At 58.8% G+C, this 25,846-nt stretch overlaps 1 protein-coding gene across 1 annotated transcript in view; it reads left to right on the top strand.

Moving 5' to 3' along the window:
* The first annotated feature begins 2,920 nt into the window (after window positions 1-2,920).
* DLGAP2 (DLG associated protein 2) overlaps window positions 2,921-25,846 on the top strand; it is a 45,390-nt gene continuing 22,464 nt past the window's right edge. Inside the window, exons 1-4 of the mRNA XM_090258045.1 lie at window positions 2,921-3,928; window positions 8,607-8,800; window positions 14,526-14,673; window positions 15,151-15,370. Coding sequence (XP_090114171.1) covers window positions 2,936-3,928; window positions 8,607-8,800; window positions 14,526-14,673; window positions 15,151-15,370 — 1,555 coding nt within the window. The 5' untranslated portion in view covers window positions 2,921-2,935. The remainder of the gene's footprint in view (window positions 3,929-8,606; window positions 8,801-14,525; window positions 14,674-15,150; window positions 15,371-25,846) is intronic.

Genomic DNA, 25,846 nt, shown 5'->3' with positions numbered 1-25,846 from the left:
GGTCCCGCACAGCAGAAATGAGACTGCTCAGCGCGCTGCCCACTCAAATTTAGTTCATTTCCGTTACAATTCTGTCTTCCACGCTGTGCTCTTATCGGCCACGCTCACAATACAGCTCCTGGCCAAACACCCGGCAGAAACCGCAGACGCGAGCAGGACCGCAGTGGGCTCCCTGCTCCCCGGGGCAGTGGTGCGCGTCGCGTGAAGTCACGTGTTAACGGAGAACGAAAGCCGAAGGTGAGAGCCGGTGATGCCACGCGGCTGCGTGTCTGGGTTACCGCGCGTGGCTTTGCCTCCTGTCAGTCGAATGCGGCATTTCCCCAGGAAACTTGCTTTTAATTATATTAAAATATCACGTCGTCGGCCCTGTCCCCGCCTGAATGTGGAAGGGCTCCGGTGGTAATTTGGCTGCTGAAACAGGAAGGGGCGGAGCAGCTATTATGGGACAGTCGCCCCCACCCCCGCAGACCGTGAAGCACTTGAACTGAGTTTGAGAAAGCGGAGCTCTCTGTGGAGAGAAAGGACTCACTGATCCTTCGACTGTGTAAGGTGGGGTACGCAGGAAGGTCCCCGTGCTGGCCGCAGTGTGAGACACCTGCCCCCCACCCTGCCCCGAGCCCGCTGGGACCCCCAGGAAGTGTTGGTTCTCTGCCCCCAGCCGGGGGAAGCCGAGCCCCCTACTTTTTAGGGACCTGTGACCTCACCCCCTTTTCTTGAGAGATGGTCCCGTCCGAGCTGGCCGGGACAGGAGGTCTAAGAGTCTGAAAAGGGGACATGGTGAACCGACAGCCTGGACCTGTCATTTGACAAGTGTCCTTGGCCGGTGCCATCTCCTTATGTCGACCACTGAGAACTGGGTTAGAAATGACCGTGGAGAAGCCTGGTGTCTCTCAGCATCTTCCTCATCTCCCGTGGCCTCCCCAGGTCACCTGGAGGTCGCTGTGGGGTCAGGCTGCGTGGGTCTGAGTCTGGGTGTCACTGACCCAGGGCAGCAGGTGCTGCCTCTCCCAGGCGAGGGGACTTTCAGTGAAGACCGAAGAGGAGAGAGGAGAAGGGGTTGGGGCCGGGGGGCATCCAGTGCCCTGGCCCGAGGCGTGGGGCCGGCCCTGGGGGAAGGTGTGGGACAGGCCCCGGTCTCTCCATTCCTGGGCGATGAGGCTCTCACGCTGGGAGGGTCCATCTCTCGTCTGGGCCTCGTCCTGAGGACAGTGCTGTCCTGTGCGGGGTCGTGGCGCAGAAACGTGGCCCTGGGGACAGCCCACGGGAGAACCTGCAGGGTAGCGTGGAGAAACAACGCCGTCGCGTGGGAGGAAAGCGCTGCACACACCCAGGGCGTGGGAAAGGCAGGGCTGGGCGCTGCCAGCCGCGGGCACACGCCTGGCGCTGTGTTTTCAGGCAGCAAAGCCCGCCCGGCCCTCGGGGGCGCCCTCCTGGAGGTGGCCTGGGGAACGGGGTGAGGAGTGGGGTGGAGCTGGGACTTCCATCGTGGGTAAGCTGAGAAGTGTTTGGGGCCCTCTGGGTGGATGAGAGTGGAGCGAGCACAAAGGAAGGGCACGTGGGTGGCCGTGGCTCTGGAGCCAAGGGTCTCAGCCAGGGCAGGGCCTCGGAAGGCAGGAGGTGAGTGCAGGGAGTGAGCATGAGCTGAGAACCAGGCAGGGGCAGAGGGGGAGCAAGAGGGAAAGAGCAGCGGGTCCCTTCTCCCGCGTGTGCTGGGCACCTGGCTGCCTTTCTGGGGACACACACACAAAGGGAGGGGCTTGGTGCCTCGAGACAGGCCCTGCTGAGCCATGAGCATGGCCCCCAGGGTCCCTGCCATTCAGAGCAGGCTTGTTGCTCAGCTAATGGTAGGGCATGGAGCATGGGGGTGGGGGGCTGGAGAGGAGGGCACAGCCACCCCCACATGTCCTGTGGGGGAGGGTGGGGGCTGTGGAGGGAAGCCAGCTGCTCTGCACTTCCCCACGGAGACAACTCTGTCCGTGCAGCTCTGGAAGGGATGACAGGGCTGGGCCTCTGGGTCCCCTGCAGGCCCCACCCTAAGGTCATCATCTTCGAAGCGTTCGGGCCACACTTTTATTTGTGCTGCACTCATTGCTTCGTCCCCAAAATCCTTCTGGATCATCCGAATGGTTTCCACGGAGAAATGTTCAAGCTTAACGCACAATCTGATGCAGGTTCGCTGCTCTACCTGCTCAGTCATTTTGAATGTGACGGCCACACAGCACACATGCTCCCTCAACGGCATCTGCTGCCCCACTGACTGGTACAGTGAAGTCGGCATTGTTCACGCATGTGCATTCCAGTCTACTCTCCCTGGCTGCCGAGTGACATTGATGTCACACAGACTGTTCTTGTTATGCTAACAATGGCTTGACTTTTTCCAGACAGAACTTGCGTATTCGACCCACAGATGCATATTGTATATGAATAGGTGCATAATATAGACAAACTACGTATGCATATTATGTACTATACTGGAGCCTTATGATTTCTTATATATTATGTGCATATTAATCACTCTATCTGCATATAACACTCACATCTAATTGAATGTAACTCATGTTTTCACTCAAATTGTTTATTTGCTAATAACCACAAAGTCTTGCTCTCAAGGGACCTGGTAAGTCTAGGGGACACTAAATATTTGTCATTGTAGAACCATATTGGGGATAATGAAAGTTTAGTCTTCTTAAGATTCTTGCGCTTTGGAGCGGCAGACATGGCAAACGCCCAGACCGAAGGTGAGTGCCGCCCACCAGACGCAAACAGCTCACACGGGGGGCGTCAGACAGCTCACTGCCCCGGCACGGACGGCTCTTCGTCAGCGTTTGCACCAAGTCTCACGCGACGTTCCTCTGTTTCTTCCGCAGACCAGCAGTACCCGTGGCCGCCCCTGCAGCACTTCGATGAGGAAAGGTACTCCCCCGCCCCCAGGACCATGAAAGGCTTGTCCGGGAGCCGGAACCAGCCCCCGCTGTGCTCCGGCCACACGTGTGGCCTCTCGCTGCCCGGGGACTGCGAGCACCTGCGCCATGGGCTGGACGCGCGGCAGCCCTACCTGCTCAGCCCCGTGGACGGCTGCCCGCTGGACCGCCACCGCCGCTCACCCCGCAGCTCCGTGCACTCCGAGTGCGTGATGCTGCCGGTGGTGCTCGCCGACCACGTGTCCAGCAGCACCTTTCCCAGGATGCACTACAGCTCCCACTTCGACGCCAGGGACGATGGCGTTGTGTCCCACGCCAGCGCCAAAGTCAACCGGCTCCCGGCCAACCTCCTGGACCAGTTCGAGAAGCAGCTGCCGCTGCACAGGGACGGGTTCCACACGCTGCAGTACCAGCGGACGTCCGCCACCAGCGAGCCGCGCGGCGAGAGCCCGGGCCGCATCCGGCACCTCGTGCACTCGGTGCAGAAGCTCTTCACCAAGTCCCACTCTCTGGAGGGCTCCTCCAAGAGCAACGTCAACGGGACCAAGGGAGACGGCCGGGGTGAGGACCACCCCCCCCACGGCCACCACCCCAAGCACAGCAAGCGGAGCAAAAGCAAGGACCGGAGGCCCGAGAGCAAGCACAGGTCGGGCCTGAGCAGCTGGTGGAGCTCCGACGACAACCTGGACAGCGACAGCACCTGCCGGGCCCCCAGCGTGGTCAACAGGCGCCTGGCGGACCACGCCGCCCACTGCTACGCGGAGCCGCTGCCGGGCCCCTTCGGGGACCTCTCCCTGAAGACCTCTAGGAGCAACAACGATGTCAAGTGCTCAGCCTGCGAGGGCTTCGCCGTGACGCCCGACGCCAAGTACATGAAGCGCAGCTCCTGGTCCACGCTGACGGTGAGCCAGGCCAAGGAGGCCTACCGCAAGAGCTCCCTCAACCTGGATAAGCCGCTGGGGCACCAGGAGATCAAGCCGTCCCTGAGGTCGTGCCACTACCTGCAGGTAAGGGGGCCCGCGCGGGACGGCCCGTTGCATCATGGTCTCTGCGGCAGACTCACGGGGACTTGGCTGGCCTAGCCTGGGAAGACTGCGGGGACCTTTAATCCCGCCTGAAACACACATGGTGGGCCCTTCCCTTACTGCCTCCAAGGCTGCGGAGCTAGCTGAGCGACGGCAGTGGGGTGTGTTCGCCCACAGTAGCGTTTCCTCATTCAAAGGTGGCTGGTTAGGCCCGGCGGAAACGGGCCTGCAGCTTGAGTGAGTTCACTGACCACGTTGGGCGATAGCCTTATAGGTGTGAGTTTGGAAAAGGTCCCTTCCCATTCCTCTGGGGTGCCCGGTGGATGACTTCAGCAAAGGTGGGGACACGTGAGAGACCGCAGATGGCGAGAGGCAGCGTGTACCGTGGAACTTGCTGTTCTGTATGGTTTCCTTGCTGCCTCCCAACCGGGTCTCCACTGAGCGTGTGGGGGCGGCATTGGCCCGGGAGGCCCCTGGAAGTGCTCCCGCGGGTACTTCCATCGCCAGCAGTGCCATAGCAGAGCTGAAGAGTCTGGCGTTTTCCTTTCACGTGCATGGCACTTGCATTCCGTGTTCACGCTCACTCTCCCTGCACACTCGTCACGCAGCTTCAGAACCAGCCAGAGCGTGGCCAAGCCTGTCTCTTTGGGACTCACACGCCTGCCCATTTAGGTTGCCCTGAGACATGTCCCACGCAGGCCAGTAAATGTTCTGTGCTTGCCAGTCAGGAGCCACCCAGGGAGGCAAGGACTCTTCTCTGGAGACGTAACTGTCACACCAGCCGCAGACATGAAAAATGATGTCAGCTCCTTGATGGTCTCAGACCAGTAGCCGGTGTTCAGATTTCCCAGCTGTGCACATTTCTCTTCCCCAATTTGTTTGAATCTGGATGCAGGTGGGAGCCCAGGGCACCGGGCGGAGGTTTCTCTTGAACACCAGGTCCCTCCTGTGTGTGTCCTCACTCCTCCTGTGAACCCGGGGGATGGGAGAGGGGGTCTTAGCAGTGGTCTGTCTGCTGACACTTTCCTGGTCTGCTTCCGCCTGCGCTGGCCTCCCGTGGCGGCACCGGCCTGTGGCTCCCGTGCCCGGGGTATCTCGGTGTTCACTGGGTGAGCATTAAATGTTTCACATCATTGACGCCCTTCTCTGCCAGGGGGGAAGACCATGTCACCCCTCCCTTCTCCTCCCCAGGAGGCGCTGGGGTGCGGATGGGCTCTGAGGTGTGGGCAGGGGCTCGGCTGAGCTGCGACCCTGCATAGCATGTCCCCAGATGTCAGAACACTTGGTCTTTACGTAGCAACACGCAGAAAACGCCGCCCTGGGATCTGAGCCCAGGAGGCTGTGACTCAGGGGACCGCACCTTAAAGCCCAAGCCCCTGGCATGAAATACCGCTGCTCCCAGGCCAGGGCTGGGGGGCGGAGTGGAGAGGATGGTCTCCTGTCCCCTGCAAACCCACTCGCCGTCTCCATTCCTTGAGGCCCCATCAGTTGCCAGGTGTGGACCCTGCCCCATGCGGCCTCCTGAGGGACCCCTGTTGGGACCCCAGCCCTGCATCTCTGAGCTGGCACATGGCATGGGGCTGTCCCCAGGTTGGGAGGCCCTGCCAGGGGCAGGTGCGGTGGGACCCAGGGGTGGGGGTGGTGCTGGCCCTCCTGGGCCCTGTGACCCGCGAGGACTCGCGTGCCTCAGAGGGGGACTGGCTCCTGTCCCTCCCTCCTCTGCGTCTGTGTGTGGACACCTGTCCCAGGATGTGGCTCACAGTTTCTGTCCCTCCCTCTGTCCCCTCGTGATCATGTCCCACGAGCCCCTGGTCACGCTCATGCGTCTTCATGACGTGCAGACGGCATGACAGTGGCCGTGGTTGGTGGAACTGGGCGCTCCCACGCTGGGCTGGCTTCCCCGCCGGAGAATGGGCGCTGAGGTCTTTGTCCTGAGACCCGAGGGGAAGGTTTCACCAGAAAGGTGGGAGCAGCGGATGTTCACGCTCTGCGCAGTTTTCACCGCAAACGAGAGCATTTTGGAGACCAACAAAGAGCTGTTTCTTAGTTCCTCCTTGTGCTGAAGGGTCTTTGCTCTTGAGGTCAAAGCTGACCGTGGACATTTGCAAGGAAGCGCCATCCATTTGTTCCCTGAAAAGGCTCTTGTTTTCGTGTTTCCTCCACCAGCAGACAAAGCATCGTGGGTCATCCCTCCGTGAACATCACGCAGGCCGGCGGGCAGTGTGCAGCTGAGCTCAGGCCACATGGCTGCACCCGCCCCAGCTGCCGAGAGACCTCGGGGACAGGAAGGTGGGGGCTGGCGGGCTGCCAGCCGTGGGCTTCTTGGAGACGGCACACAATTCTCGGCAAAGTGCTGGCCCTTGACCTGCACGGTTAGTTGCCTTCCTGAAAAAGCCATTGCTCATTAAAACCGTGGGGAAAAAGACAACTTTGGTTTATGTACAGAGCAGAGCTTGACCCACAGCTCAGGCGATTGTAGACGGAAAACACAGTCAGAATCCAACGTCACCCAGAACAGGCGCGACGTCTCGGTTTTCCCCAAACTGGCCGTGTGGGCCCCGGACGCTGCGTGCCGCCCAGTCCGTGACACCCATCAGCAGCCCAGGCCGACTCTAGGGGGGCCCCTCGGTGCCCTCACAGCACACTGGCACTTCCTGGAAAATTAGGCAATTCGGAAGCTGGCGCCCTGCTCTGGAGAGACCCCCGGGACGGGGACGGGGATGGGCCCACCAGCTGCGCGCGTGAAGCAGCGTGTTGAATGAATGAGGAGGACCCCGCCCTGGGGACACAGAGCGTCTGTGCCGCTGCTTGAAAACCAGATGTTCCACCCGCGGAGCCGGGGTGTCCTCGGAGCCTGTGCACTTGGTCCACCTCAGGGCACGTCGGCTCAGAAGCGCTGGCTGTCCCCCACCTCGGCCGTGGGTGACGAGGGTGGCTCATTTCCGTGGGACGCGGCAGGTTCCCAGCTCCAGGCGCTACGGGTTTGCCCGCTCCCCGCCGGCTGCAGGGCGTGGGGACGGCTTGTTCCCGTGACGCTCAGAGTCGCGCTTCTGTCCCCATGACGGTCCCCACATGCGCCTGGGACTGTGTGTGCCGTCTGTGCTTGACTCCGGTGGACACTTTTCCTGTGTGGAAATTTCTTCTGGCAAAGACACAAAATTGGCTTCTAAAACCAGAAATAGAAAAACACGATCTGGTTTAACTCACAGGTTGCTGGTTAACAACCTTTGCTTTGTTTCTCGTGGAAACATGTTTTTACTTCACAGGAACTCTGTAAGTGGCCAGTGGGATGTCTCTCTCAGGGCAGGTGGCCGCGGCCCTCTATCCAGCCACCCTGCTGCCACCCTGGGTCACCCCGCACGCCACTCTGAGCCGCCTCCTCCCAAACACAGGGATGGAGCCGGCGCAGTTGCCACCTCTGCCTGTACCTTCCTGCTGCTCCGATTCAAGTCGGTCAGAAGCCCAGGCCTCACCGCCAGGAAGCCCTCCCAGACCACCTGATTCCGTCCAGAGCTTCAGCAGACACCCACTCTGTTCTGCCCCTTTTCTTTGTCCTGATTAAACTACAATTCCTGGGTTTTATGTCTGTTTCCTCTACTGAAGTTATTGTCACTGGGGACTGACTTTCCTTAAAGTAGAAGTGTTTATTTTTTTTATCACAATAGCAATGTATGGTCCACATGGAAAATTTAGAAAATATGAGTATGAAGAGAAATCATTGCGGAGCCCATGATACTGTCTCCCGTGCATCATGTGGGTGGATCTGCTTTTAAAGATTTTATTTATTTATTTTTTGAAAGAGGGGAAGGGAGGGGGAGAGAGAGGAAGAGAAACATCCATGTGTGGCTGCCTCTTGTGCGCCCTCAACCGGGGACCGGCCCACAACACAGGCCTGTGCCCTGACTGGGAATCGAACGGGCGACTTTTCGGTTCACAGGCTGGCGCTCAGTCCACTGAGCCTCACCAGCAGGGCCGGGCCTGCTTCTAAAGTCTGAAAGGCACCAGTGCTCTCTGCTCTAAGAGCGCCTGTCCCTGCTGCGTCCGGCTGCGTCCGGCTGCGTCCACGGTGAGGCTGCAGGGAGTGTTGTGAACCGCCCCTGCTCTGGCCCCGAGGAGCGTTAGGTCCCTGGCACGGTCCCTGCCGTCTGGGGACGCCCCACAGAGGGGACGCTGCTGGGCCCGGGTCTGCACAGGCGGAAGCCAGTGGTTTGGGTCGCAAGCAGCGGCGGTGGCACGGACGCAGGGACTTCGCCTGAGACAGCCGAGCATCGGGCACCACAAGGGCCCCTCCTTCCCCTGTGTTCCTTCCTCCTCCTCCTCATCTGCACCGGTGACCCTTTCCTTCTCCAGTTCCCCTCCGTTTCACTCCCAGATGCCCAGGGAAATCACTGGGGGCGTCGCCAGCGGCTTCTCTTCGGGCCGAGAGTCCAGGGGTCTCCTCCTGTTGCTTTCCGAACATTTTCTCACGTTTCCCGCGTTGCTGTCCTTGCAGGGTCCCGGCGGCTGAGCCCCACGGAGCTCCGGCCTGTGCGTCCAAGTTAACCGGCGGACAGCGGAGGACGGCTGCGTCTCCGAGGACCGAGGAGAACTTGTTCCCCGGGAGAGCCGTGCGCGGCCAGGCCCCGGCGGCGGCTGACACCCTGTGTCTGTTCTCCCCCAGGTGCCGCAGGACGAGTGGGCCGGGTACCCAGCCGGGGGCAAGGACGAGATCCCCTGCCGGAGGATGCGCAGCGGGAGCTACATCCGGGCCATGGGCGACGACGAGAGCGGGGAGTCAGACTCCAGTCCCAAAACGTCCCCCACGGCCGCCCTACGGCCTGAGCCCCTGCTTAGGCCACTGGGAGGGCTGCACACGTAAGAACCCCCCCCACCAAATACACCTCACGCCTCAGACCCCTCCCCCCGCGCGATCCCGACTAAAGAGGGTTTCTGAGTTGAAAACATGAGATTCTATGGCCATCGATTTGCAAGTCCGTTTAGAGAAAGCCAGGCCCTTGGTTAGTTAGTTATCACACCGCGATGAGGGGGCGGACCCGGGCGGTTTCCGTGTCGGATGTTAATTTGAAAGCGACTCTCACGGGCAGTGTGGTCCATCAGGGCCGCCTCAGGCCGTTCCAGATGTTTCCATGAGGAGCATGTCTGTGAGTGTGTGACGGTCCTAACGGGGTATGTTTTTTACTGTAACTTCACAAGTGCACTTGTGGGCAACAGTGTTTTTGCAGGCGAGGGCAGGAAATAGACTGATTTTACAAATATAATAGCATATACTATTGTATTAGTGATACATTCCCAAAATAGAGAACCCTGCTGGGTAACTCGGCTCCTCTTGCCCTCAGCACACAGGCTGCAGGCGTCCCTGGTCCCAGCAGCTGGGGTTGGGGGCAGACGGGAGGGCTGTTTGGGTCCCGGTTGGAGCTGTCCCTGTCCTGCGTGAAGGTCAACAGCAGGGGCAGCTGGCCTATCCGTGCTGCGCTGATGCTGCGCCAGAGCCGTGGCTGTCACATGCAGGAGACGGTGGTGCTCCAGACCAGGCCTGTTTGGGGGACGCCCCCTCCCGTGCCTGGTGCACAGGGTGATGAGCAAAGTGTCGGTGTGGCTTTGGCGGTCATTCCTTATCATTAGCTCGTGGGAGGACGAAGAAAAATTTTGAATTGCAACCGAATCAAAATTGTGAATTTGACAAACGCGAACCACCTTCGTTACAGAGTTCAGTGAAATCCCACACGATTGTGCAGGGAGTGCTGACGGGAAGTGGGAGAGGCCGGGACCCTGTCACGCTCCACAGCGTCTGCCGTCCCGCGGGAGCCAGTCAGTGGAGGCTGGTCGGGCAGCAGCGGACCCAGAGCCGGGGCCCCACCCTGCAGATGCTTACACGCTCGGAGGGAAATGGGGACGCGAGTGTGAGCTAGGAAACCGCAGGAGCAGTGACACGAGGCCTGCATCGGGTCTGTAAGGAGTGTGGCAGGACCCCTACCCCACAGTCAGGGGCGGGACCAGACATCAGCCTCCCCTCATGTTGGGGGACTTCAGACACGGGGGCACCACGATGTCCCTGCAGCCTAGCTGGTCTGGGGCTCCACCCACTGACGCCCAGCACAGCCTTGGGCTCCGAGCCACTGGTCGGTGTGAACCCACTTCTCTCCCTGAGAGGGTGTGATTCACCCCGTGGTCGTGGACGTGACAAAGGGAGAGAGCACGTGGTGATCAACCGTGAGCCGGGCGGGCGTCCTCCCGCCGCGCCGGCTGACCCCACAGATGCGCTCGCGCATCCAGCGCCCACCCTGAGCCCTGCTGGCCATGCTGAAATCCCCTCCTTCCTCGGAGAGAGAGCCCGGCTTGCGCCTTGTCTCAGGGACGTCCCGGCTCCCGTCTTCGGCGCCGACGCGGGCCACACTGAGACCGCGGGAGTCAGATTCTTGCTGGTGAAGCCCACATCACTGCCTGAGAGCCTGAAAACGCCCTCAAAGCCCCCCAGGCTGGTGGGGAGGCCGAGGCCGTGGGCAGCAGAGCCCAAATACTGCGTGGCCCTGAACCGCCAGCTGTGGTGGTCAGGCTGGGAGTGCGTCCCGACGGTCCCCACGGCCAGACACAGACCACACGTGCGCCTGGACGGCGTGGGAAAGGAGCCCGGGGAGAGCTGAGAAATACAAACGGCCTCCCACACCTCACGGTGCGTAGGACCTGCGCTGAGAACCACAGGCATTGCCCGAGGGGGGAAAGCTGTAAGCAGAGACCCCGCGGTGGAACCCCACGTGGTTAGGGGGCTCAGTCTCTCCAGACCGAGGGGCCACGTCCATCAGCTTCCGGAGAGACTGACGAGAGGACACTACCCTGCACGTGGAAGCGTGGCCTGCGGAGGGGCCGGAGCCTGTGGACGGGCGAGCACAGCTGGGCAGTGAAGGCGGGCGGGCGGGCAGGGCGCGGCGGGTGGTCGGAGCTGTCCCTCAACACGGCGGCCTGCGTCCTCGCTTTCCAGGTGCTCAGAGGTGACGCCACATGTCCAGAGGGACACGTCAGCCAGTGGCTGGTGGGACCTGAGCGTGGGCTGACTTCTGCCCAGGCCTGCGCCACGTCCTCCGGGGACCGTCCCCGGCCGTGGGGCAGCGGCATCCACAGACAGAAAGCTGGTCCTGCTCACCTTCCAGGGGCCTCTTGTTATCACTTCCTAAAAATAAATGTTGCCCTCGACACATCCCCCCAGAAAAACCCCGTTTTCCTCACAGGACCCCGGCACGCTCTCCTCTTCACCCACACACCCAACAATTGTTCAGAATTGTCACTTACACGGCTGTTTCCTCACCGTTGCTTCCTGCAGTCTTGTCGTTTGTCTCAAATTCACCTGAACGTGTGCCCAAGGCAGGCTGGCAGGGGTCATGGTGGCCACTGGCCCCGGTCCCGGGGGCTGCACTCATGCTCCTGGCCGAGCGTCGCCGTCAGCGGTTCCCCTGAGGACGCGGTGCCTGCAGGTGTCAGGGGCCCCTTGAACTCTAGAGGCTGATGCAGCTGCAACGTGGCTCCAGGGACCTCTGTTGTGGCCTTGCCGTTGGGCTGAGAGGGGACGTGGGAACCTGGCGGGTCCCCACCTGCAGGCAGGTGTTGATGGGACGTCACTGGGGACAAGCAGGCCTCTGTCTCCCACACTTATGCCTGCGAGGACGCTGGGTCTAAAACGTCTGAAACCAGGGGGTTAATTCGAGTTTATGTGACATGTGCACTGAAAACATCCGTGTAACCCTGTGGGGTCGGAGGAGCATAGCACACATGTGCCCACACGCCTGCACCCCGCCCTGTGTGGAATATTCCGCCTGGTGCCACGCGGCTGTGAGCACCGGGCCTCCCTTTCTGAAAACGAGACACCCCTGTGTCTGCAGGGACATATTTAGTGTCAAAGTAACGTCTCCCGTTTCTCCCTCACAGACCCACGGGGTCCCCGCCAGGTTCCTCAGGGGACAGGAGGAAGGGGTAGCGGATTTGTCTGCATTTTCGGGTTCTGTCCCGGCTGCTGCAGAGGCTGGGGAGGCTGGCGGTTGGTTATGTAAATTTGATCTTCGAGGGAGCAGAAGTCCCAGAGCTGGTCGGGGGGCTGCCTTCAGCAGGGCATCTGGCCATTTGCAGATCGAGGGGAAGCCAGGGCCCCAGGAGAACAAAGGTCTCTTTCCTACAATACTTTTCACTCTGGTGGCTTCAAAAGTAGGGTCTGGCCCCATCGGGGCCTGTGACGCTCTAAGACAGCGTCATCTGAAAGGAAAACAAACTAGAAAAATTGTTTCTGTGTTATTCTAGAAAAGTTTCTGAGCTCCCCCAAGTCTATACATGAAAATACATTTCTGTTCCTGACAACCTAGGGAAAAACCGAGGGGCTTGGAGGGAATTTCAGAATGACAGGGGTTCACTGGGTGGGTTTCTAGGGGACCGCAGGGAAGGTCCTGGGCGGGGTCCCGCCAGGTGCTGGAAAAGGGGGGAGGGGCAGCCCTGACCAGGCTCAGCATCTGCTTTTCAGTCCCCAGGTCTGTGATTTTTCAGGATCTCTGGCCTCCTTGGTCTCTATCTGATAAAATGCTAAGCCACTGTGATAAAAACAGCTCTCTGAAACGTAATGAGCCTGAGGTTAGAGGACCTGAGCGCTTGGGCTCAGCAGCTGAGGTCTCGACGCGGGCGCGAATCCTGGAGCCGACGGCCTGGGCCCGCGTGCTGCTCTGCCGCTGCCGTGTGAGCCTGTGCGGCAGGCATGGTGGCTGTGCCTCAGTCTCCCCGTGGGCGCCGCGACGGTATGAACAGCCTCATGGGATTCCCGTGAAGATCAAACGGGTCAGTACAGCGTGAAATTCCTGCCATTGCCCGGGACACGATACGTGTCAAATGCCAACCGTTGTCTGTGCTTAAAAGAAACACTTACATTAGCTTCTGCAACAGCAGCTCTTCTCTAGGAGGCACCCCCGGTTTGGGAATAAAAACTCACTGGGGGTTAGAATAGCATCTTAAACGTGGGACCCCAGAGTGCGGTGGCTCTCCTGGGAGGGCCCCTGACGGCCCCCGATAGCCACCAAGGCCTGTGCTCTGCCTCTGAGGCTGTCCCCGCCCTCTCGGAGCCAACTCAGAGAAGACAGGGCTCAGGGCCTCGACTGGGAAGGGCCTGTCACCGGAGGATGCGACGGGGATGGGGTGGCAGAATCACTCAGGAGTGACCACTGTTAGGGTGGAAGAAAACCAGGTATCAGTGCTGATTTGTAGAAATGCCAGGCAGGAAGCCAGCGATTTCAGGGACACAAGAAGCACAGGAGAGACGCAGAAAGTGACATTTTCAAAGACAAAGGTGAGCCAAGAGCCTGAGAGTCAGGCAGGGCGGCCGCCGGAGGCCCCTGCATGAGACGCTGCCGTGAACACACACACACACACACAGACGTGTGCCAACAGGGCGGGCTGTGGCCACACACAGGGTTCCATGAGAGCCCCCACAGGTGACAGAGTCCTGGGGCGCCTCACATTCCGCTGCTCCATTGACTTTAGCGGTTCCATGTGGGACAGCCAGGTGGGCACAGGTGGTGTTTGATCACCTGTCTCCCGGCCGTCAGCCGGGGTCCACAGAGGCCGCTGCTGGTACCGGTGCAGAGCCCGGCCTGAAGCCAGAGGACGACGGACCGAGGGCCGTCACACTCTCTACCTGCCCAGTTAGGACCCCCCCCCCCCTTTTCTTTTGTCCATTTTGAGTGGAGGGAAGGTAGGACACTGGAATGCGTGATGTGCCTGGTTTTAAAACAGAACTTATTATTATGATATAAACTATATTCTATCAATATATAAAATTAACGATTTTTACAAAATAAGGGACTTTGAATCTATAATAAATGGGCTTTACTTAATCAGAACCTAAAACCAAGCCCAGCTTCTCTGCTGTCCCACTTCTAAAGCAGTAAGTCACAGAGAAAACAAATCTCACCAAGAATCCACGTCGAAGAGCAAAGCACAGACTTTCACAGGTCGCCTGTGCACCTACTCGCCTTTGTACACAGAGGCCTTGCTCAGTGTGTCCGCTGTGGAGAGACTGTCAGTGGACCTCGGAAGGAGTCCCACGTGCCGGAACCTGAGCTAAGCGGCCCCTCTAGCTGCCAAACACCCTCACGTGTCCCTACTAAATAGAGAAAATCGACTTTGAAGGGGGTGGGAGAGGACGGGACTAGGATGATGAAGCTGATTCAGTGGCCCCGCTGCCAGCCCCGAGCCTGCGCTTTTGTGTCCCAAGTGGGTAAAGTTGCTGAAAGCGCAGATGGTTTTTACGAGATCTCCACAGGTTTCTGGCATCCGCTCAGGAGCCCAGTTCTTCTCCAGCACTTTCTTGAAAATGTGGAAATGATCCTAATTTCCTTCCTGTCCTTAAAATGTCAGGATTCAAACCAATTTGGTAAATAGCCTCCCCTGTTACTTTCAATGTCGTTTATACCTGTGGCTGTGACCTTCGGGAGCATCACAGGAGGCAGAGGTGGGCTAGAAATCCCACGGCCACCTCTCGGCCGACCATCATGCCCTCTGCCCCTTCGCTGAGGTTCACGGAGCATCTCTTCTCCTGTTGCTTCCCGTGTAGCCAGAGCTTCCTGCCAACAGCTGGTGATGGGCCTGCTGGTCACGGCCTGGACTCCGTGGCCAACTACAGCTCCCCGAAGTTCCGCTCCCGGAACCAGAGCTACATGAGGGCGGTCAGCACGCTGAGCCAGGCCAGCTGCGTGAGCCAGGTGAGGCTCCTCTCCACCCCTGTCCCCCGGGCTTAGCCTGTAAGGCGGTGCGGTCCCAGAAGCCGTCCCGAGTGGAGGTCCAGGTCCAGGGGAGGGGCCGAGGCAGGCGTGCCGTCACCTGTCACGGATGACAAACCTGGGAACTTCGAGGGAGTCCCTTGTTTGGACATAGAATCATGCCTGCAGCCCTGACGTTGACCCGTGTCCCATCCCCGGCTCCCCTGCTGACCGACCAGTCAGCTCCCAGCACCTTTAAGCTTTGCCTCGAGAGGCCACAGAAAGCCACTGGCTGCTGGCGTCTCGTCAGGAATAACCCAGGCAGCCCTCTCCCCAGACTCCCAGGCTGCCAGCTGATGGCAGACTAGCGCTGAGAGCACGAGGCTATGTGACGGTGGGGTGGGTTCCGCACACGTGCCCGGTGGGGACGTGGCCGGCGGCCGGTGGGCCCCGCGGACGTGGCGCTGTCGCCTGTTGCAGATGAGCGAGGCGGAGGTCAACGGGCAGTTCGAGTCAGTGTGCGAGTCTGTCTTCGGGGAGGTCGAGCTGCAGGCCATGGACGCGCTGGACCTGCCCGGCTGCTTCCGGACGCGGAGCCACAGCTACCTCCGGGCCATCCAGGCCGGCTACGCCCAGGACGACGAGTACATCCCCGCGCTGACACCCTGCACCATGCCCACCACCACCAGGACCCCGGCAGGTGAGAACACCCTCTGGCTGCCCGGAGCAAACCGTCCAGGTGCATGGGCACCCGCCACCCCGCCCCCGCTAAAGGAGCGGTGCACCTCGCTGCAGGTAGATGGCTCTCCAGGTGTTCGGTGACCTCCCTAAATGGCACTTGTCGTGCTGTCGCCTTGGCAATGGCGCTTTGCAGCACTTCTTTCTTGGGGGGCCTTTTCTTTCTTTTAGAATGAGACCCATTTTTTAAAACCAGAGAAGCCCCGCTTCTGCACAGTTTGGTACCGGGAGAAATGGGAGCAGTGACCTTTGGAAGGTGACTGCCCTTTAAGTGTCCACATTGAACAGGCTGCGGGAAAGCCCGCAGATGCACAGATCCGCCCTGGCCCTTCCGGGCGGCGTCCAGCCCGAGACCCACGCGCTCGGTGAGCAAACCCATAAACATGATTCATTGCTGGGAGCAGGTCGATCGGGGGTGTAAATCCTCTGCATGTCTCCGGGCTCTGCAGACGGAATGTCACTGTTTCCTTCAGTGTTTGTGGGAAACGCATCCCCCTCTCCCGGTCACTTACCACCCACGCGGAACAGCACTGCCCGGTGCCTCTCTGCCCCGCACTTACTTATGTGGCACGGAGAACACACGCGGCCCGAAGGGGCACACAGGGCAGAACGTGGAGCGGGCATGAAACTGGGCCGAGCCGCGCCGCTCGGGGACGGGCCGTGCTGTGGAGTGAGGTGGCCTGCACGTGAGATTGGGGTGCAGCGATGCGTCAGAGGAAGCGAGGGCGCCCTGAGAGGAGCTGGGAAGAATGTTGCTTGCGGTTTCTGGTGCTGGGAACCAGCGTGGGGTCCGGGGAGGCTGTGTCCCTGTACCAGGAATGGGGCTTCTTGCTTGCCCGCTAAAGGCGTTGGCAAGCTCTGGGGAGGGGACCTGGAATTCCAAAGTGCAGAACTCGGGCGGCTGGGGAAGCCCGCACTGACTGGCGGCGCCCACACCCGTCCAGCACCGCGTGCCTCCAAGGCCAGGCCTGTTGGCGTTTCTGGGGCGTCCAGGGGAAGAAGGAGCTGGACTGCCTCACAGAGCAGCCCTGACACCTGGTTTTCAAAGACGCTGCGGGTCCTCAGTGACCATTCCCACCCTTGGCCCTGGCGAGCAGGGCTGTGGGGGTGGGACGGAGCCTCCTGTGGTCCCCGAGGGGCCCCGTTTCTCTTGCTTCCTTCCCTAGGGGAAGGCTTGGACCCCCTCTCGTGCCCTTTGTGGAAAGAAAGGTGAAAAATGAGCAGATTAGAACCTTAAGGAGATGATGAGCTTCACCATCATTGGGTTAAAAAACGAACATGTTAGGGGATCCTGACCGATATCCTCACCAATGTCTGTTGAGTGTCTGTCCGCAGCAAGGGACAGTGAGTCCCATGACAGCCTTCAGAAGCGCTGCGAAGCAGGAACTACCCGGCAGAACGTGACTTGGTCGTTTTAGAGCTGCCGTTACAGGGAGGAAAAATAAAAATCAAACAGATCTCGTAGAGGCGCTGCGGGAAGCCGTGCGGAGCGCAGGTGAACACTGTACTCTTGCTGTCCCCAAACTTGTGCCCAGTACATGACAGAGGGGCCTCTCCTCAAAGGTCCTGGTGGCTCTTGGGCTGGTTACTGAGTCCAAACTTCCTCCAGACCACTGGGGGGCGGGGGGCGGCCTGGGAGCGGGAGAAGAGCGACACTGGAAGCGGCAGGGTGGCGCGGACGCTGGTGTGACCCGCTGCCGTGGGGAAAAACGCCGGGGCAGGTGAGTCATGAACCCCCACCCCCGTCCCTGTTTTACTCCTGAGTGTCGCCTATTAAATATTTACCATTCTCTTTTCCTAAGTAGAGTTGAGGTGGCAGGCAACCACCATAGTCTGGTTAATAAAAGTGTGAAAAACACCAAAGCAATCCCTTCTGGGAGAGCAGGAACAGAGAAGTTCCTAGGACAGAGAAGACCATGAACTCCGCACGATGTCACCACCCAGGTCACCGCCCGCTTGTCAGCGGAGCTGAGCCTCCGACTGGATTCAGAGCTTCCTGCCGCTGAGGCCAGACGGGACTTCCGCAAGTCTGTGGGAAAATAATGGGAGATCAGACACCAACACCTCCTCGGAGCCATCCTTTGTTGGTGTGGACGCGTGTGTGTGGAGAGAGAAGGATTATTTTGACAAGTTGATTTTCACTGGGGTTCCAAAACTATCTATTGAAAATAATTCCAAAAGAGTTGTTGTCAGAAAACATTCCCAATGATTATTTTCAAAAATGGGGTTTATTTCATGTTTCTTTCTGCATGCTTGAGACGTAAGCCAGCGTTGCCAGGTCGCCCGCCTTGTATAAAATGCAAATATGTAATTTTAATATTCACCTAGCAATAGTTAGATATTCTAGCATGTGTGGGCGGTGTGTTAAGAATTTAGAAATACACGTGGAGCACGCATTCCCAGCGCCCACTGGCTCCTGCTGCGGGCGGACGTCACCCAGGCCCTGGAGCTCAGGGTGACTCGGCGGAAACAGCCTCCTTCCGTGGGCGCCGCAGGGACTCAGCCGGGCCTGGAAGCCGTGGCCAGCGCCCCGCTGGGCCTTTCATTATGAAAAGCACTACGTATTGATTAGTGTCCTCTCTTTAAATGAAGTGGTTTTGAAAACATCTAACTCTCATTTCACACATGAGCTCTTCCTTGTCTGTGGCATGATTTATCTGGTAGATTTACTTGTCTGAGGCCGCATGTCACCCGGTTTTTCAAGGGAGGGAATGCTATTAATATCACGGAGGAAAGTGCTAGAAAATTAGATCATAATGATTTTTCTCTGGGTCAGAAATTTTCTGCGCCTGAGTCACGACCGATTCGAGAAGTCATTAAAGAGAAAAAAGATCCCCACGAGGCCTGACAGAGGGAACAGCTGCACACTTGTCCGCCTTATACTGTTCTGAGCCTGGATGGCTTTTCTGTCGAGGGCACATCATAGTCCCCAGATTCCAGGATAGCCTGAGGCTCCCCGTGCAGGACACCCGCCTGGTCCCAGCATCCCAGGTCCTGACCCGGAGCCCCCTGTGCCCTTTGCCCAGGGCCTGTGCGCCGGCATGCAGCCCCACACGTGGCTCAAAGCGACTTCCCATGTCAAGGTCCTGGCCTGGACTCGCATCTGCGAAGGGCCATTTGCCATGAAGGTGGCAGAGTCGCAGGGACCAGGGACTCGGATGTGGAGCGAGGGGGATGGGAGTATTACTGTGTGTACTCTAACAGGGTTTCGGTAAATACCGTTTGAGTGCCAGGGCAAGTGAATGAAGGGTGAGTCTTCTCTGGAAGCTGGCAGAGGGCAGGCGTTGATCCTGCCTCAGACAGACAGACACCCGGGACCCCCCCTCCCCCCGTTGCTCTTTTAGGCACGTTCAGCTAATCCTCGTAACAAATTCAAGTTCATCCGATGATGTGACACCAAATTCAGGCGTCTCGTAAGAAGCCCCTCACTGGTGGCCAGGTGGGAGCCCACGGCGAGGGGAGGGCTTGTCCTCCACGTAGTCAGCATCAGGCTTGCTGCCCAAGTCCTGTGTCCGGCCTGCTCAGCTGCCTGTCTGTGTTGTGATTCGAGGACCCGGGAAAGGATGACCTCCTACATTGGCCGCTCCAAAACGTCTGGAGAACTTACACACCGTTCCAGACTTCTTCACCGTCCCGGTGCTTCTCGGGGTCACCAAGGACTTCTCAGAAGAAGCCACGAACCCCTGAGAAGCCCTCTGTTCTGAAAGAAGATGAGGCCACTGCTTTCAAAGGCTCCAGTCCATTCCTGAGTCTGAAGTTTAATCCCTGAGTCTGAGGTTTTGAGAAATGTCTTCAGGGCGACACTTGCCCCCTGGGAGAGGCTGACCATAGCCCGGAAACCTGGAAGTCAGGAACAGGACTCCGCCCCAGGCTGCCCCAGAGCCTCTCCTGTGCACTCAGACCTGCGTTTTAGAAGAAGTCAGACAGGCAGCCTCGGTATCCCGTAGGGGAAACGTAGTCTGTGTCATTTTAATGGTTATTTCCTTGACCTGTAATCAAAGAATCAGCCACTGCTGCATCTGCTCCCGCTGCACCTTCAGTCCCAGCTGTCAGGACCCACGAGAGAAACCACACAGGAAGCTACCTGCGCAGGAGGAGGGGCACCTGGAGGGCCGAGCTGGAGGCAGGAGCCCTGAGAGCAGATGGGGGACAGTGTGGGGACCAGAGACACTGGACTGCGCTGTAAAGAAGGGAGAGGAGTCACCAGCTTCCTACAGCGATTTCCAAGGTGGAACATGACGGAGAAAAACCCGGTGGAGTGAAATGCGGGCTGCCCAGGGCTCCGACCCAGAGAGCTGGGCCCGTTCACCCTGCGCTTGCGTGAGGGGCTGCTGTGCCCTGGGAGTGGCTCAGGCAAGGACAGACGTGTTCAGAAAGGGTCCCCCACGCCTCCCACCTGCTTCCTCCTTCAGAAGCACCTGCTTCCCAGAACTGCCTGTCCGTCTCCCCCCGGGGCCCACCCACCACTCACATGGACTGGGAGCCCCCCTGTCACCCCACTCCCCGCGTCCTGGGGTTTCATGCCACTGCCCTGGCCCAGAGAGACCAGTCCTGTGGCTGGAAACGACCTCAGCTCCTGATGCACAGCCCGGGGTTCCTGCCCCTCAGCTCACCCTGCAGCAGCCTGTCACCTAAATGGGGGTTCACGTGGAGGGGACAGAGGCCCGGTCAGAGGCCTAGGCAGAGAGTCTGCACTGTCTTCATCACGTGCAGCAGCTGTGAGCAGTGACTCCAGGAAATAGCTGTCTGCCTCGCGGGTAAGTGACCGTGGCAGTGGCTGTTTGTCTCCCGTGACCCAAGGGGCCGGTGGTTAAGAAATGGGCTCCGCCTCCCGCACCCTGCGCGCGCCCGGCCTCAGAGACCCTGGCGGCAACGTGGCCTCGGGGCCCAGGCCATGGAGGCCCAGGAAGCAGCGCCGCTGGCCGGTCCCACCGCTGCTGGGAGCCTGGGGTCCGCACGTGGCTCGGTCCGCATCCGCCGCCCACTGCGCGGGCCTGGGATGGGGAGGTGCCGCCTCCCACCGCGACCCCAGGTGGCGGCCGGGCCCCGGGGGCGGCACAGGGCCGCTGGGTTGGTCTCCGTCGGGGCGCGCGCGTCAGAAGAGGATCGGAGGTCAGAAAGGGCAGGGAGAGGGCGCCCAGGGCCCGAGGCTGCGTGCGGAGAGCGGCCACCAGCTCCTTCTGCCCCATCGCGCCCTCGCTCTCCGCCTGGGGGTGAGGCCGGCTTTCCCCCGTTTTCGCAGGCAGCCTAGAACGGAGAGGCGTGGGGGGTTCCTTCCCGCGGCTTCGCTAACTGGGGGCCACCGGCCTGCGAAACTGGACCCGAGGTTAAGGCAGAAACACGGGCTGGGCTGCATCCGTGCGGCGGCGCGCCTCCAAGCAGCTGAACGGAGTTGTGCTTGGGGTCGGTCGGGAGTCCAGCACGTCTGTCCGCTTAGAGCCTGATGGACAGACACCCAGTAACCCACGTGGTCAGAGCCCCGCCCCCACACCGGCCCCGCCCACATCCTGGCCCCGCCCCGTCCACATCCTGGCCCCGCCCAGCACCTGACCACGCCCCCGCCCCTACACTGGCCCCTCCCAGCACTTGACCCCCCCCCCCCCGCCCCGCCCACATCCTGGCCCCGCCCCCCAGAACAGAAGCACCGGAACCTGCGGAATCCTCAGGGCCTAGAACAGTGCCTGGGAGGCAGTAGACAGTCAGTACTTGCTGATTCCAAAGTGAAAACAATGAACACATGAATGAATGAGTAAAAAGGGTTCTCTCTCCAAACGGCCCTAAGATAAGAGTCCTGCAGGCTGTTTCTCTGGGATTACTCTTCTGCACTTAGAGGAAGAACCAGGAAACAAAGCAGGTCAGGTCACATCAGCAGCACCCAGCCTGCCGCAGGGGACGGGGCGCCCCTGGGGGCGCATGAACGCAGGAACCAGTTCTCCCTGGGGCGGGCTGTAGGATTTTTGTGTTCCTCTCCAGCCCAGCCATCAGGCTCAGGGTATTTTTAATAAAGAGTGGGTGTCAGCTGGCCAACCCCAAAGTCGTGAACTGCTCCTGGAAAAGACAGTAATTGCCACTTTGGTCCACACGCTGTCTCTCCCGTGGTCTTAGCCCAGAGCCGTGCTGCGGGGTGAGTCACTGCGTCTGCCAGCCTCCCTTTGCTTCGGGACGTGCTGGCCGGGCGATGCCGAGGGCGGTGGGGAGCCCGCTGGGTTGGGTGGCACCGTTCCTGACGAGGATTTGGAGCAGACCCAGTTCAATGACCAGGACAGAGCAGGGCTTTCCAACAACTTCGTGTTTGCAGACCGTGCGCTCCTTGTGCTGCTGGGTCTGAGTTTTGTTGGAAAGCAGCGTTGGGTCCCTTTTGCAGAAGGTTTATGGGGTGCCCGAAGCCCTGCGCCTCCCAAGGGTGCAGCTGCAATAGCCCCTAGTGTCCAGGCAGAGCTGCCCTGCCTGCCTCACTCCCCGCGTGGCCGCCAGCTTCCGGGCGCCCAAGGCGAGGTGTGGCCCGTGCTCGGCCCCCCAGGCTGATGGGGCCATGGCTCCAGCAGGCTCTGAATGTGCCCCCAGCGCTGCCGCCCAGCGCTCTGATTTCCTGGCACAGCCGATGTCAGCCCGGACGCTCACTGGCTGGCACACACGCGCAGAAGGCAGGCCTGAGTGCTCTGTCCTTGTTTGGGGGGCCAATGATTGCCCTTCCTGTTGCCATCACCTGAGAGTCTGACGACATTGTCCGTGTCGCAGGGTGGGGGGCCTTCCTGCTTTCCTGTAGAGCTCCATGGGAGACGCAGGCAGGGTGTGGGCCGAGTTCACGGCGCATCCGTGAGAGGAAGTAAGTCAGAAGGACGTACGGTTTGCACCCTCAAAGGCCGCCTTTGCGGTGTGATTTTACTAACTTTTTTCGTGGACCGTTGTGTTCTTGTCCTTGAATAAAGAGACGGTGGTAACTCCATGGGTGTTAACTCGCGTAGGCCGACAGCCACGCACCCACGGTTTGCTGTGGGCAGGTGTGAAAATCGACAGTTTCATCACCAAGCAAAATGCTGCCCAAGACTTACTGCGCCTCCCCACTGGGATCGTAAAACTGTAATTCTGATACAACTTCAGCGAGGACTCTGCGTGTCATGAAGTGGCTCCGACGAAATGAAACGCACACATCGATTGTGGAGGCGCGTGACAAGCGCCACCTCCCATGCAACATGCGGCTTCCCAGAGATCAGATTGACCACCGTCACCCCATTGTGTCTCTGTCATCGCTCTGTCCACATTTCCACCGAAAATAATTGTTCTTGTCGTCTTAAGTTGAGAGCGTCCCATTTGCAGAGGCCGGGGACGTCACTGTCCCGCGAGCGGCCGGTTGGAGGGAGCCACCCTCCGCGACCCGGGTGCCCCTTCTCACCTCTGTGTGGCGTCCGGCTAATGAGTCCCTTGGCCGGCCCCCCGTCTCGTGACCGCCCGGGCCTCGGCACATCCTGCCCTTAGGAGCTCTCCTCTCATGACTCCTCACGTCATTAAAAGTTGGTTCATTCTCCGCTTTTCTCCAGAAAAGCCAAGCTCTGATTGTGTAATGTGACTTGTTAACATGTAGAGTGAAGACCGGTGCCATCTAGGGCAGTGAAGGAGCTCTGGGCAGTCTAGGCGATGCGAAGTGCTGGATGCACCGTCATTTCCCGCCAATGCATGCACGTGGGATAGGTGTCTTCGCTGCTCGCCCATCCGCGTTGCCCCAGGAACGTGGGGGGCTCACATGGTTTTCGTAACTTTAGGGGAGTCACTGTGTGCTTGCCTGTGGGATGTGATTCCTGGGTCCTGTTTCATTTACACTTATGTTTGAGACTAACATTAATTCAAGTGTCAAAACAGCTTTAATGTTCTACGCTGAATCTTCCGCCTTCAAAGCTGGGTCTCTCCAATATCCAGACTCTCATTTAGACCGTTGTGGGCTTGATTACTGTAATTCCTTTTATGCTGTTACCTTTGAAGCCCTAATTAAGGGAGTGCAACAGATTTAAGTGTAGCAGTTACGTTCAAATATGCTTATCATTGGAAATATATTTTATCTTGATTGCATATTTGTGCTCTATACGGCAGGAGGCTAATTTTTAAATTTCCTTTTTGGCTTGCAAATGACTTCCAAGGACTGAATTCAGAAATGCTGTCCAGCATTCCAGGTGTATGTGGGTAATTAGGCGCGGATTTGAAGTAACAATGTATTCACAGTTGAGATTACTCAAAGTCCCCCTAAGTGTGGGTTGGGCAGCAGCTTATTGCATCTCAATCGAGTTAGCGGGTCTCGGTGGAGGAAACTGTGTTTCCCCACATTCTGCTTCAGCAGTTTTGCTGCCCCAGCCTCTTGCAGGCCCAGAGGGAAGCCGGATGATCCAGCTCGCTGGCTTTTCACGTCGTGACCAGATCAGACAGGCGGGGGGTGCCGAGGCTGACGTCGCGTTGGGAAAAGGCTCTGCCACATCTCGGATTAGTTATGTGCTGCCTGTCCTGAAGGTCCTGTCCGCTGCCATGACTGTCAAGCACAGAAACTGGTGTTTACTTGCAGTTTAGGTATTTGGCTAGTTTAGAAGTTTGGGTCCTTAAAATTTGGCCAATGGCTGCGCTGTGTATTTCTAAACCTGTTTCCTTAACATGCATGAAACTTATTCTTCTCAAGCTTTGGGTACCGGTTATTTGTTTCTGATAAATCTACGTGTTGGTGCTTCCATGGGACTGTTACAGACAGAATCACAGGGACAAGTGATCACTATTTTCAGGGCACCTGTTTCCCGCACCAAGATGTTGGTGACTCAGAAGCTGCGGTGGTAACGGCCCCTGGGGCCTCTCTGCTAGATGTCCCAAATGTCTTGGAGAGAACCAGGGTTCTGAAGGCGTCCTTCCACAGAAACACAGCACTCATCCCTGTCCCAGGCCAGGGAGCGCCTCTGCTGCACGGGGCGGGGGTGGGGGTGGGGAGGGAGGGTGGATGCCTCGACCTCGTCAACAGTAACGCAGAGACGGCACTCGGCGGGCACTGGTCCAAGCTAGCTGTTGCCAAGAAGACCCTGTGTAAATAGAAACATTTTCGCATTCATTCAGGACTTGTTTCCCTTCGCGCCGAGCACCGGAGAACTCCCGGGTCAGCTCCCGGCCTGGCTCCCGCTCTGCCACTGCCACCGCCACGGTCACAGCTGAGCGACCATCTCCTCTCCCCACTTCTGTCCAGGTGGCTGGTGGCGTGCGTAGCAGGGTGGTGCTTACACACCACCGTCATTCAGCTGCAACGGAACGAAAACTACCCCTGAATCTCTGGAATAATACCTTGAATGCTGTCCGCGTCCAGCTGCTTTCCTGGAGAGACTGAGTCACATAAGGGGAGAGAAGGGTTTTAAAAACATAACAGTTTCAGCCGTTCCTCTGGTGCAAAGCCCGCTCCTCTCACCCGCGTTTGTCCCGTTTCTGCCCATCGGAGCCTCTGATCCATATTCACGAGTCATTTTTATGGCTTAAGCTCAGATCCTCCTGACGTGACAAACTCATTTTGTTCTGTTTCCAGAGCTTATTTGGAGTTTTATTAGGAACATCCATTCACACGGGTTAGAGAAAAATCGGAGGCCGGGGAGCAGGTCTGGTCCCTGTGGACAGAAGGCAGAGTGACAGGCGTGCCCGGGCAGTGGGAGATGCAGACTCTCAGAGGCCGAGGGTCCGTAGGGGAAGTGGCCCCTCTGTCCCTCCCAGGGCAGGCTCGTGCGCATGTCTGTGTCTGCGTTTGCTCTGCATGGGGACGAGGGCTCCGGGGCCCTCTCAGAAGCACCTTCGTGAGTTCTTCTTTGCAGAAAAGGAAAATAACCGCTCATAGTGGGGAACCCACTCGCACCAGAACAGAGTTCTGGGGACAGTTCATCCTTGTGGTAAAAATAGGTAACAGCCTGAGCCTCTTTCTCCAGTGAATTCTGGGGAGCTTCTAAAAGGTTTTTAATGAGAGCTCATCTCCAAATGTATCCATTTCTCTGGTGGATTCGCCACACAGCCAGCATGTATAGGCGTGTGCAGACATGTGCAGACGTGTGCGGGGTGGGGTCAGGAGGCGGGAAGGTGGGGACTCGTGTTGGGATGGGTTGGGATCCCGTGTCCCTTCTCCGTGGACTCTACATTTGTATCCAGTGGGGAACGAACAAGCTCCTGATGTTACACATTTTCTCCATTATAGAAATACGTGTTTATTAAGCATTTTCAGGCTAAACAAGGAAGTGGAAGAAAAAACGGCCACTCACGCTGTCACACCGCAGTGGCCACGGAGGAGGGCGTGGATCGTTCTGGTCTTCACAAATATGTTCTGTCTTAGTCCAGCAATAACTTAGTATATCCTGCTTTTTCGTGGCGTTACGAAAGTGACCGTTTCCCCGTGATGCCGTGATCTGCCTGACAATTACGGGGCAGCCGCCTTCCGTCCTGC

This window comes from Furipterus horrens, unplaced genomic scaffold (genome assembly GCF_987537825.1).
Source record: "Furipterus horrens unplaced genomic scaffold, mFurHor1.1.pri manual_scaffold_12, whole genome shotgun sequence".
In the NCBI taxonomy this organism is placed as follows: domain Eukaryota; kingdom Metazoa; phylum Chordata; class Mammalia; order Chiroptera; family Furipteridae; genus Furipterus; species Furipterus horrens.
This window is presented reverse-complemented; position numbering and strand designations above follow the sequence as displayed.